Below are 13,238 nucleotides of genomic sequence, written 5' to 3'. Positions count from 1 at the left end.
GCAATCCCTGATTGTAATTTATTCCCCAATACTAAGAATTTTTTGTATTTCTTTTTTGCCTTAATATTTGAGGTTAAAATTGCAGAACATGAATTATGAAATGAAAGAAGCTTGAAAACAGAAAGGGTATTTTCAGTTTAAAAGCAGAGAAGGGAATTTTAAGTTCTCAGTGAAAAGAGAACATGTACCATTTCATTACATAACATAACATGTAGGAGCAGGAGTAGGCCATTCAGCCCTTCGAGCCTGCTCCGCCATTCAATCATGGCTGATCTTCTAACCTAACTCCAGCTAATAACCTGACCCTGCCTTATCCCCATATCCCTTAATCTCTTTTGCAATAAGAAATCTATCTATCTCAGTCTTGAATATGTTCAATGACTGACAGTCAACAGCCCTTTGGGATAGTGAGTTCCATGCATTCACCACCCTTTGAGTGAAGAAGTTTTTCCTCAACTCAGTGCGAAAGGGCTGGCCTCTGATTTTAAGGTTGTGACCCCTGGTTTTAGTTTCTCCAACCAGGGGAAACAATCTGCCACTATCTACTCTATCATGCCCTTTGATGATCTTATAGGTTTCTTAAGAACCGCTCTAATTCTTCTGTATTCTAGAGAATATAGGCCCAAATTGGTCAGCCTATCCTTGTAACTCAACCCCTTCATCCCTGGTACTAACCTGGTAAATCTACGCTGCAGCCCCTCCAAGGCAAGTACATCCTTCCTTAAATGAGGAGACCAAAACTGGACACAGTATTCCAGGTGTGGTCTCACCAGGGCCCTATACAGTTGCAGCAAGACTTCCCTACTCTTATACTCTAATCCTTTCATAATGAATGCTAACATACCGTTCGCCTTCCTAATTGCTGCTGCACCTGCAGACTAACTTTCTGTGATTGGACACCCAAGTCCCTCTGGACGCGAACACATTCAATCTCTCCCCTTCTAAAAAATAACCCGATCTACTGTTTTTGCTACCTAGGTGGATGACTTTGCACTTCCCTACGTTTTACTTAATCTGCCACCTACCTGCCCAATCACCTAACCTACCTATGTCTCGCTGCATTTTTTTAATGTCGTCCTCCGTGTTGACACTTCCTCCTAGTTTTGTGTCATCCGCGAATTTAGATATATTAACTTTGATGTCCTCATCATGATCGTTGATGTAGATGTAAATAGCTGAGGCCCAAGGACTGATCCTTGTGGCACTCCACTAGTCACATCCCGCCAATCTGAAAAGGACCCGTTTATCCCTACTCTTTTTTTCCTACCCGTTAACCATTCCCCAATCCACGTTAATATGCTCCCCCCAATTCCATGGGCCCTTATCTTTTGGACTAACCTTTTATGAGGCACCTTATCGAATGCCTTCTAGAAGTCCAAATAGACCACATCCACTGATTCACCCTTATCTAGTTTACTGGAAATATCCTCAAAAAACTCTATGAGATTTGTCAAACATGACTTCCCTTTTGTAAAGCCATGTTGACTTGGCCTAATTATATTGTGCTCCTCTAAATACCGCACTACCACATCCTTAATCAATGATTCTTTTCTTCAGAGAGACTCTTTACCCAGCTTCCAAACACTCACAGAGTGACAGCAGAAATCTCCTGTGGTTCAATAAATGACCGCAACAACAATCGCAATTATAAGAAGGATTTGGGCATTTTTTAAATAATCCACTATGTTTCATTTTTGTCAAAATGCTGGTATAATTGGAAATGGATAGTTTGAGAGGGTTTTTTATAATCTTCAAAGAATATACTGTGAAGTGAATTGACTGTATATTTTGTGGGCGAAGAGCGACAGCCAATTGCATACAGCAGTGTCCCACAAATAGTCATGGTTTGAGGGACCAAATTATTATTTTTATTTATTTTTAAAAGGATTATTACCCTCGGGTTCCTACTTACTGCCAGGTGAACAGAGCCATTTGGAGTAAGGAAACTTTCCTGCGGTTCCGCCCTGACCGGGAATTGAACCCAGGTCCTCCTGCTTGCGAGGCGAATGCTCTAACTAATACTCTACAGGACTGCTGTGTGAAGTGAAATTCCTGATAGTGTATTTCTTGTGGGGACAATGGGGGAAGTGATGGGCAAAATGCGTTTTTCTCATTTCATGTTTTGTTATATTGTTTAATTTGTTCTCTAAACACCACATCTGTGCACAGCTCAACTGGTTCATCTTCTCCCTATCTCCAAAACATTGCCAACCTCTGCTACGCAACCTTCTCTCCACTCCGGTCTCATCCATGCATTAATCACACACTTGACCACAACTCTCTGCTTGCCGGACTCCCGAGCTCTTATCTACACAAACTGCAGGCTGTCCAAAACTCTGCAGCCCACGTCCTTTCCCACACCAGGCTCCACAAGCTAATCACATCAGCCATGCCTCAGTTCTAAAATGTAAATATTAAATATCATTGGAAATGTAAACAAATACAATTTGGACTAATTGCCTTTGGGATGCAGAAAGTAGCTGGATAATACTTTCCCCATGAGATAGAATGGGTGCACCACAGTCTATGATTTGGTAGGTATAGCTTTGGGTGTTGTGGGCTTCAAGGGCCGAATTCCCCAAAGTAGGGCTTGAACTTACAACCTTCTGAGTATTTGCGCTGTAAAAACTGGTAACTTTCACTGACTGGAGGTGTTCTTAGATGGTTATGTGTAAGCTTTATTGTCTTGAGTTTGCGTCTTCAGTAGCAAAATGTTTCGCGGAATGTAATTGGGTCTTTTAATTGGGCTTTCCTGTGTAGCAATCATTTGTTCTATAATGTGGGAGTTACACTGCTGTGGTTTGAGTCAGCTTGTAAGTGGAGGTTGGTCAAAACGAAAACAGGAAATGACAAAGATGCTTAAACTACAGGGTGTGCAGATCATTCTTAAAACAGCATGAATGAATTACTCCTAACTCCTCCTGACCGATCATAAGAAATAGTTTTAAGGAAATATTTTGCTTAACAGATCAAAATGAGTAAAAGCTAATTTGATGGACCTGTCTCAGGTAAGTTTTAGCATTCCAAATTCTCTTTGAATTTTTTTATAATTAAGATAACATTTATAATGGAGGACAGGAACAGAGACCTAGAGGTATAGATTAACAGGTCCTTAAAGTTGAGTGTAACTATACAACACCATAGAAAACACAGTGGAATGCTAAGTTTTTAAATATAGGGGGATTGCAAGAAGATAATGTTTAAATTGTACAACACATTGTTAGGCCATATTTAGACCACTGCATCGAGTTTGGGGCACTTCATTATTGAAAGCACCTCACAGTTATGGAGAGGGTACAGTGAAAATGCATTGGAGGTAATAAAAGAGTTGAGACAGTACATTGTAGTTTTGCAGAAAGATTGGAAATGTTGGGACTGTTTTCATTGGTTAAGACAGACAAGGTTAAAAAAAATCCTTGCGTTTGATATAGTTCTTCTCATGTCGGGAAGACATCTTAAAGTGCTTCACAGGATTTACTGTAAAGTGCAGTGACTGTGCATTTTGTAGACGACATTAAGGGAGGCATAATGGAGTATTTCCAAATTGTGAATAATTATAAAGATATAAATAGAGAAAGACTATTTTCACTGATTGTCAGTAAAGGTACTAATTGCATATTTTCACAAGTCAGATTCTTTTTGCACAGAAGGTTGTCAGAATGTTGAATGTCTTATTATATATTGCTTCTGAAGGTGAGTTCACAACAGCAAAAACATGGGGGATAAATATATTTTGAAAATATTATATTCTCCAGGGAAATATCACAGGAATGAGATTAAAGTAGATAGTTCCAGTGGGTGAGTTAGCATCAGCACAGAATACTGGGCTGAATGTTCTACTTCTGTACTGTAAACTTTCTATCATTCTATGTTAAGGGTTGTATATACAGCTGGCAAAACATTACCACAGTTCAAATAATATATGTAGAGGGTCTAGAACTAAACCTTTAAAGAAAATATAGTCCTGCCAGTACTAAGTTAATATTTGTCATGTTTACTGCAATATACTGTATTTTATTATGTAGAAAGCTAACCTGATTAGAAAACTTGGATTGACGTTTCTACAAAAGTCACCATTGTAAGTTAATTCCACTGAGACCTGGCACAATTTTTGTCCTAAAAAATCATCAAAATAGAAAACGAATGAGAAAATGAACAAATATGTTTTCTGCATCTTTCATTGCTTTTTTTCCCAAGATGAAACTGAATTGAAAGTGTCTCTGAGTTTCCACAATATAGATTTCTTGTAGTATCTGAGTAACCCTTTAATAACTGGAGTTTTTCAGCTTTTGAAAATATAATTTGTCTACGTTAGACTTTTGTTTGGTTAAGTTGGTAGCTCTCTCCCCCCCAGTCAGAAACTGTGGGTTCAAGCCCCATATTAAGAATTTTTGAACACACAGCATAGGCTGGAAGAGAGGTGCATTGTTTGAAGTGTTACATTTTGGAAAGACATTAAATCGACACCCTACCTGTATGTTTAGATCGATGTTAAAGTTCCCAAAGCACTATTCAGAAAGCAAGGGAGACTCTCTTGGTGCCCTGGCCAACATTCCTCAAGATAAATTGAACATTCACTTCATGGCTATTTATGCAATCTTGTTGTGCACAAATCTGCCGCCGCATTTACCTGCAAACATGACAGCAATTAACTGTGAAGTCCTTTGAGATGATAGGCACTATAAAAAAAATTATTACTTATATTAGTTTCCAGGAACAACAAAAACAGGATAATGTAGTGAAAAAAATAATCCTTGCATTTGAAATAGTGGCCTTTATGTCGGGAGAGCTGCACGGGATATACTGCAAAACGTAATGACTGTATTTTGCAGGTGAAACACAGCAAACAATTTGCTCCTGGCCATCTCCCATGAAGTGAAAAACTCCATTCTCTTTTCAAATAATACCATGAGACCTGTAACATCTAACCGAACAGGTAGATAGGATCTCAATTTAGTGTCAGTTGAAGGATGGTACCTCCAACAATGCAGCACATCTTAATCCACCGCGGCATTGGAGTGTCCGTCAGAATGATTTGAGTTTAATATCCCAATGTGGGAGAGTGCTACCAACATAATCAGGCTAATACTAAAATATATTGCTGGTTAATAATAATCATCCTTGCATTTGGTATAGCGCCTTATCACGTGTTTGAGATGTCTCAAAGCGCTTCACAGAATATACACTAAAGTTAATTGACTGTGTATTTTGTAGGCAAAATGCGGCAGCCAATTGCGCAGAGCAGTGTCCCACACAAACAGTCGTGGATTGAGTGTCCAGATTATTTTTTTGAAGGGATTATTACCCCCGGAAAGCAATTTGCCAATCGACTAACAAGCGGGTTCCTACTTACTGCTAGGTAAACAGAAGTGTGCGTGTGGTGTAAGGAAACTTCCCTAACAGTTCCCTCCACCTGGAAATTGAACCCAGGTCCTCTCGCTTGCCAGGTGAGTGCTCTAACCACTATGCTAAGGATTCCACGATATCATTAGAGAATGAAATAGAATGAGATGTTAAACCAAAGTCCCATCCACCTGTTCAGTCCAGGACACTGGGAGAGACTCTTCTCTTTTTGAATAATGCAATGGGATCTTTAACTTACGTTTAAGATTACGAAAGTTGATCCCATGGTATTATTCAAAAAGAGAAGAGAGATTCTCCCTGTTTCCTGGCCAACAATCCCACAGATTTAATTGGACATGTGCTTCATGGTTGTTTGTGGGGCATTGCTGTGTACGAATAATAGTAATAATAATTATAATCATATACAGTGAAGTACTTTGAGATGTTTAGTAATAATAATAATAATCCTTTCACATCAGGAGAATGTCTCAACAACAACAACAACAAGATTCCATTTATAAAGCGCCTTTCACGTCAGGAGGACGTCCCAAGGCGCTGCACAGTTGGGTCATGACCCGAGCAGGGGGGAAATGGTCAGGGTGAGAGAAGGGAGGGAGCAAGGAGGGGGGAAATGGTCAGGGTGAGGGGAGGGAAGGGAGGGAGCGAGGAGGGGGAAGAGAGTCGAGAGGGAAGCTGAAGGCACGGTCAAAGAGAAAGGTTTTGAGACCGGCCTTGAAGGAGGAAAGGGAGGAAGCAAGGCGAAGGCACTGGGGGATGGAGTTCCAGAGCCTGGGGGCTGAGAGGCTGAAGGCCCGACCACCGATGGTAGGGCGGTTGGGGCGGGGGACGTGGAGCAGATCAGAGCCAGAGGAACGGAGGGTACGGGCAGGTAGGTAGGGGGATAGTAGGTTGGAGAGGTAGGAGGGAGCAAGGCCGTGAATGGCCTTGTAGGTGAGGATGAGGATCTTGAAATCAAGTCTCAAAGCGCTTAACAGGATTTACTGTAAAGTATCGTGACTGTATATTTTGTAGGCATTATAACAATGTGGTATGGCACAACTATATCAAATGCAAGGATTACCATTATTTTATTTTTACGTTTGGTAATACCTGCTGACACGGTTAAATGGCTTGTAAAACTGGTGGCACATGGAATTCAACTTGGAAATATAATAATAGTTATCACAAGGAGGATGTTTTGAAATGGTGCAGCATTCATGCAATTGAATTTGAAGTGCACTTGAAGTATCCTGGAAGAATTGTACTTCAATAACCTGCCGTTGTCAGCTGTTGTGCTTTTCATTTATTTATATGCTAGCTGAACCCATTTATTGCAAACTCATGGAGAGCATTAATCGAAATTAGGGATCGCAGATGGTTGACTATCTCCTTTGGTTTTCTAAAACCTTGTTCGCAACCCAGAGAGAACGTTTGTTATACCATGAGCTTTGTGGTGGCAGCCTGCAGCATGAATGAGGGTGGACTTATCTAAATTGTGAGTACTAATCTTGAAAGAAAATTGATGCAGTAATGAAAATGACAGTAGAAAAAGGGAACAATACTGGCAGTGAACTAAAGTATGTGTTGGAAACAATCAGGGGTTCAGACTAGCCGGTGAAGCTACTGTTATTATACTGGCTAATAGAGGTGGGTGACAATGACAGTCCTAAGTGACTGAAGCGCTGATGAAAATGTAACTGATCATTATCAAGGAAAGCAAGAAAAAGATCTTATCAAATAGAAAATATGAGGTGCATTGGCTCAATAACCGCAATGGAACAAAATGACCTTGGGCCTGGTCTCAGCCCAGTGCAGCACTTTCTGTTTCACACAGTGCATTTATTTCTGCAACTCTGGGAGAAACTCAGCCGCCTCTTTATTTTTAACAATGCTGATAACCATTGTGCACAGTCGGAGCTATTTGTAGCAAAGCTCATTCACAGGCATGTAATTGTCCGGCAGAATGGTACAAACTATATTTAGGCAAAGGTGAATAGAAGATGGACATATACCAGAGGTTTCACAAGGCCAGCTGAAGCAGAGTACAAAAATATTCACTGGTGCAATTAAACTGACTGGCAGCTGAGGTTGCGTTTATAATAATAATAATAATCCTTGCATTTGATATAGCGCTTTTCACGTTGGGAGGACGTCCCAAAGCGCTTCACAGAACACACTGTAAAGTGAATTGACTGTATATTTGTGGGCGAACGCGGCAGCCAATTGCGCACAGCAATAATAATAATAATAATAATAATAATCCTTGCATTTGATATAGCGCTTTCCACGTCGGGAGGACGTCCCAAAGCGCTTCACAGAACACACTGTAAAGTGAATTGACTGTATATTTGTCCCACAAACAGTCGTAGATTGAAAATGACCAATTTATTATTGTTTTTGGTTTTGGAGGGATTATTATTAGGCGTGTGGAGTAAGGAAACTTGCCCGAGGTTTCGCCCTGCCTGGAATTGAACTCAGGTCTCTCGCTTGCAAAGCGAGTGCTCTAACCACTGAGCTACAGGACTTGGATTCAATTGGATTCAATTTCTTATTTTAATCTAACCTGAAATGAATAATATGCTGATTAATAATAATTCTTGCATTTGGTATAGTGTCTTATCAAGTCATCGATATGTCTCAAAAATGTTTCATTGGATTTTACTGTGAAGTGTAACGATTACATATGTGAGGGCAAATGTAGCAGCTAATTTGCCAACAGCAATATCCCACAAACAGCCATGAAGTGAATGATCATTTTTTGTTTGTAGGCCAGGACACTGGGAGAAACTCTCTCAATTAATTCAAATCTGTTACAAAATGTTGCATTTTCACCCCTCGGTCTCCAATGTGGATTCACAGTTTTGCCATAGTATATACAGTCAATCCACTTTACAGTATATCGTATGAAGAGCTTTGAGGCGTCTCATCAACGTGATAAGGCGTTATATCAAATCCAAGGATTATTATTATAATTATAAATACCATTTGATTCACATTTATTGAGATTTCAAAGATTATTTTGCAGCCTTTCATCACCTGTTCACGTCACACTTCTCACCGTTATCTGGAATTATCTGGGAACACAGTGAGGTTCAAAATTTCAGTGGTGTATTACCGAAGACGTTTTGTTCCTTATTTAAAGAACAAGGCTAAAATGTCTTTGAAATACTCCCTCTGAATTTCAGATTTTCTGAAGACAGGTAGCATCCAGATTTGGCCTAAAATGCTTCAAGCGCCCATCCCATATTGAGGTTGAGGAGAGGGGGGAAGAGTTGTAGAAGTGGAAGAGGTCTTTTAGGTGCATTTACATGGAAATGATTTGGTTAGGTTGTTAGTTTCCATAGTGATATTGAAAGAGTAAGGTTGTTATTCCATGAATTTATGCAGCAAGCTCTGAAAATAAAAATGGGATTCCGATAGGTTCCATTTTTGTCGGTATTACGGTGGAGCTGAGGATATGCTGATGAGGTCTTATTTGAAGCTCATTGTTGGAGTTGTGGGTTCAAGTCCCACATTGGGACTTTGAGTTCATGGTTGATATTTATCTAGTGACCTTTTGAAACTAGTATAGATTCAACCTCAACCACTGCTCCTGACAGGACAAAACGTTGGGCAAGTTTCCTTACTCGACATGCCTCTGTTTACCTAGCAGTGAGTAGGAACCCGGTTGTTAGTCGATTGGTGGATCACTTTTCCAGGAATAATAATTCCTCCCCCAAAAAATAATAATAATAATTTGGTCACTATATCCACGACTGTTTGTGGGATACTGCTGTGCATAGTTGGTTGCCTTGTTTCGCCCACAAAATATGCAGTCAACTCACTTTACAGTATATTCTCTGAAGCGCTTTGAGACATCTTGAAGAAGTTAGGCCTCATCTAGAGTACTGTGTCCAGTTCTGGGCACCACACTTCAGGAAGGATGTGGAGTCCTGTAGCTCAGTGGTTAGAGCACTCGCTTCGCAAGGGAGAGGACGTGGGTTTGATTCCCGGTGGGGCGAAACCTTGGGCAAGTTTCCTTACTCCGCATGCCGGATAATCATCCCTGAAGAAAAAAATAAAATTGGTCACTTCAATTGACTGCTGCATTTCACCTGAAAATATAATCAATTCACTTTACAGTATATTCTGTGAAGCGCTTTGAGATGTCTAGAAGACGTGTAAAGTACTATATCAAATGCAAGAATTATTATTATTATTACAAAGGATATTAAGGCATTGGAGAGGATGCAAAGGATATTTACCAGGATGGTACCAGGAATGAGGGACTTCAGTTATCAGGAGAGGCTAGAGAAGCTAGGATTATTCTCCTTGGAGGAGAGAAGGTTAAGAGGAGATTTAAATGAAATTTTCAAAATTATGAAGCGATTCGATAAGGTAAACAAGGAGAAATTATTTCCACTGGCAGGTGGGTCGGTGACCTGAGGACATCGATTTAAAATAGTTGTTCAAAGAAACAGGTGAAGAATTTTTTCACACAGAGTTCTTCACATCTGGAATGCATTGCCTGAAAGGGTGGTGGAAGCTTAAACAGCTTTTAAAAGAGAAGTAGATAATTATTTGGGGAGGACAACTTGCAGGGTTATGGGGAGAGAGTGGAGGAGTGGGATTGATTTGGATAGTTCTTTTAAAAGAGCTGGCACAGATACGATTAGTCGAATAACCTCCTTCTGTGTTGTATAATTCTATGATTCTAAGTGACAAGGCGCTATATCAAATGCAAGGATTATTAGGATTATTATATTCCATATCATAACTGCTCTGTGCATGAAAAAAATCTCATTTGCTGATGGTGGAGTACAGGGTATAAGGAGCATGCAAAAGACCAGAGTGGGTTGAGCGATGTGGGTATGAGTGAGTTTGAGCAGGTCGAAGAGGTAAGGAGGTGCTAGGGCATGAATTGATTTGTAAGTGAGTGTAAGGATCTTGAAATGGATCCATTCTGCAATAGAGAGGCAGTGGAGGCTGCTAAGAACTGGAATGATGGGTGTGCAGAGTTTGATATGGGTGAGGATATGGTTAGCAGAGTTTCGAGTCAATTAGATTTCATGAATGATGGAGTTGGGGAGACCAATGAGAGGGCCATTGGAGAAATCATGGCAGGAGGTGATGAAAGTGTGGATAAGGGTTTCTGCTGCATTGGGTGAGAGATATAATAAAAAAAATAATCCTTGCATTTGATATAGCGCTTTTCATGTATTCTTGATGTCTCAAAGCGCTTCACAGAATATGCTGTAAAGTGAATTGACTGTATATTTGTGGGCAATGTGGCAGAGGTGGAGGACAGTAGTCAGGGACCGGATGCGGGGTACAAAGAGCAACAGGTTGCTAAGGTTTCACACAGGTTCTGTGAGTCTGAGGGATAGGTCAGTGAGGTTAAGGAGGTCAGTTAGAAAACATTGACAGGAACCAAGGAATATGGCTTCTGTCTTGTCAACATTCAGTTGCAGAACATTGGTGCTCATCCAGGCCTTGATGTCTGACAAGGAAGTGGACAGAACATCAGTGAACCTAGGGTTGAGGCTAGAGGTGGAAAAGTGTCTGTGGTGACATCACCGAGATGGAGCATGAAATGAGAAAAGGGAGGAGGCCAGCGATAGAGCCTTGGAGTTTGCCACATATGATATTGCAGCAGTGGTAGGAGAAAACATTTTCCGAGTAAAACTAGAGCAAGCAGACCTCCAAATACAAAATTAATGACTGAAACAGTTTGCTGGGAACAGTGGTTGAGCCCAGCACACAGAACTCATTTAAAATGCAGCTTGGTGCTGTAATGGGAGACGATAGTGGGGAGGGATGAGATCAGGTGGGCCAAAGGGCGCTTTTCATCCAAACTACTCTTGTGACCTTGTGATATGTGTATCTTTTTGATGATGTTAGCACTCATCTATTGCAATTGTACTTTTTAATTTTAGTTGTACTTCAACACGGATTTGGTTTGAAAGAAAACAACATTTGTTGAACCATTACATTTATAAGTTATTTTGACCCTTTCTCAATTTCTCTTCTTTCACTTTCTCACAAACTTTTCCTTCCAAAAAGGATGGCCAAGTGGCACAGCTAATCGCANTTTTTTCACTGCCTATGTGGGTGAGTGGGTGAGGCAAGTATAACCAAAGAACCATAGAATTATACAGTACAAGAGACCATTCAGGCCACTGTGTCTGTGCTGGCTCTTTTAAGGGCATTCCTTTCAGTTCTATTTACATGCCCTTTCCCCATACCCCTTTAGCTGATTCTTTTTTAGGTATTTATCTAGTGAAGGGTGATCTGCCCTCTGATGTTTCCTTACTTCCCTCAGGAGAAGCGATTGCTCTCCACTTCTCTATCTCCCGGAAACAGCCCAGCTCAGAAAAAAGACTATTTATATGGAAACCACTGCGGGAGAGCAGCCTGTTCATAAGCCAGCAATACCCTGCCGCCCACCTGCCACTTATTCATTAGCATGATAAGGCCATCTACCATCTTTTTCACAGTTCATTTCTTAGTCAAATTCTGCAAGGAACAGCCATGAAGAACAATCTAATTATTGCTTGTGATTGCTCCTGTGCTTTGCTATTCTTTACCAATGTCAGGAGAATCTTTCCATCATCAGCTTTGCACAGAATGTTAAACAAACAAGTGAAAGAGACAAAGCAATCTGGTGTTGCAGCTAGATTCAGTCAGTCTTTCTCTCCTCTTCTATTTTCCTCCCTCAAACCATTTAACTCCTTTTTCTTCCACTGAGTTTCACTTTGTCCACAATAATACACACTGACGCATCACTTTACAGTATATCCTTTGAAGCACTTTGAAATGTCTCAACAATATGATAGAGTGCTATATCAAATGGAACACTTGTTCTAGTATTATTATTTATAATGCTAGAACGAGGAAGTTCTGTAGTTCAGTGGTTGTGGAGTCCTGTAGCTCAGTGGTTCAAGCGCTCGCCTTGCAAGTGAGAGACCTGTGTTCGACTCCTGGCAGGGCGGGACACTGCTGTGCACAATTTGCTGCTGCATTTTGCCCACAAATATACAGTCAATTTACTTCACAGTATATTCTGTGAGTGAAGTGCTTTGAGACCTCTAGAAGATGTGAACAACGCTATATCAAATGCAAGGATTATTATTATTATTAATACTAATCAAACCCAAGTTTCATTTGAGCTTCTGGAGGCAGCATTTAAGTGCCTCTTCACTAACTTAATCATATTAGCTGCACTCAAACACCAATCTCTGCATTCAGGGCAGATTTAGCTTGGAAATTTTATTGGACATAACCATTGCGCTCTGGGGAAGGGATGATTTTTTAAAAAATACACTGATGCAATGATTTTTTCAATCAGTCCCAGCATAATTCTTTACATTTTATTTCCAGTGACTCCTGTGTAGTTACCTCAAACATGCAATGCAAATGTCAATAATGTAAATTATTAATTTTGAATGTTTGTGTTTATTTTCTACCTTTGGGTTTTACCTGGGTTTAATAGAAACAAAAGAGTTTATCGTGCACTTAGTATTGATCATGTGTAAACTGTATTAAGTAAAGTAATGAAAACAATTTTGATTTTGCTCAGAATAAGTTTATTATTTCTCTATCAGGCAATTTACGAAAACAGTGCAACATAGATCTATTGGAGGAGAAAATATGAAACCAAGTCTGCCCCCCAGCAGGTAAGCAGTGTTTTCCTCCTCGGATAGAGTATAAACACACACGGCGCTTACCTGAAAAAATCATCGACTAAAGATTTATTTCTAAATGTTTCATGGAGAAACAGCATTAATTGTGAAACAAAGCCATAGGCCAGCAAGTACATAAAGCAGAGGGAACCAAATCCAAATGATTACGTGGAGTCCTGTAGCTCAGTGGTTAGAGCACTCGCTTTGCAAGCGAGAGACCTGAGTTCAGTTCCA

At 40.2% G+C, this 13,238-nt stretch overlaps 1 protein-coding gene across 1 annotated transcript in view; it reads left to right on the top strand.

Annotated features, from left to right (window-relative positions):
* Positions 1 to 2,872: 2,872 nt before the first annotated feature.
* Positions 2,873 to 13,238, top strand: part of LOC103175790 — a 41,287-nt gene continuing 30,921 nt past the window's right edge. The window contains exons 1-2 of the mRNA XM_042341416.1: positions 2,873 to 3,008; positions 12,927 to 12,998. Coding sequence (XP_042197350.1) covers positions 12,973 to 12,998 — 26 coding nt within the window. The 5' untranslated portion in view covers positions 2,873 to 3,008; positions 12,927 to 12,972. The remainder of the gene's footprint in view (positions 3,009 to 12,926; positions 12,999 to 13,238) is intronic.

Source organism: Callorhinchus milii, unplaced genomic scaffold (assembly GCF_018977255.1).
Source record: "Callorhinchus milii isolate IMCB2004 unplaced genomic scaffold, IMCB_Cmil_1.0 Scaffold1, whole genome shotgun sequence".
Classification (NCBI taxonomy): domain Eukaryota; kingdom Metazoa; phylum Chordata; class Chondrichthyes; order Chimaeriformes; family Callorhinchidae; genus Callorhinchus; species Callorhinchus milii.
Note: the sequence above shows the minus strand (reverse complement) of the source record. Positions and strands in the feature narration are given on the sequence as shown.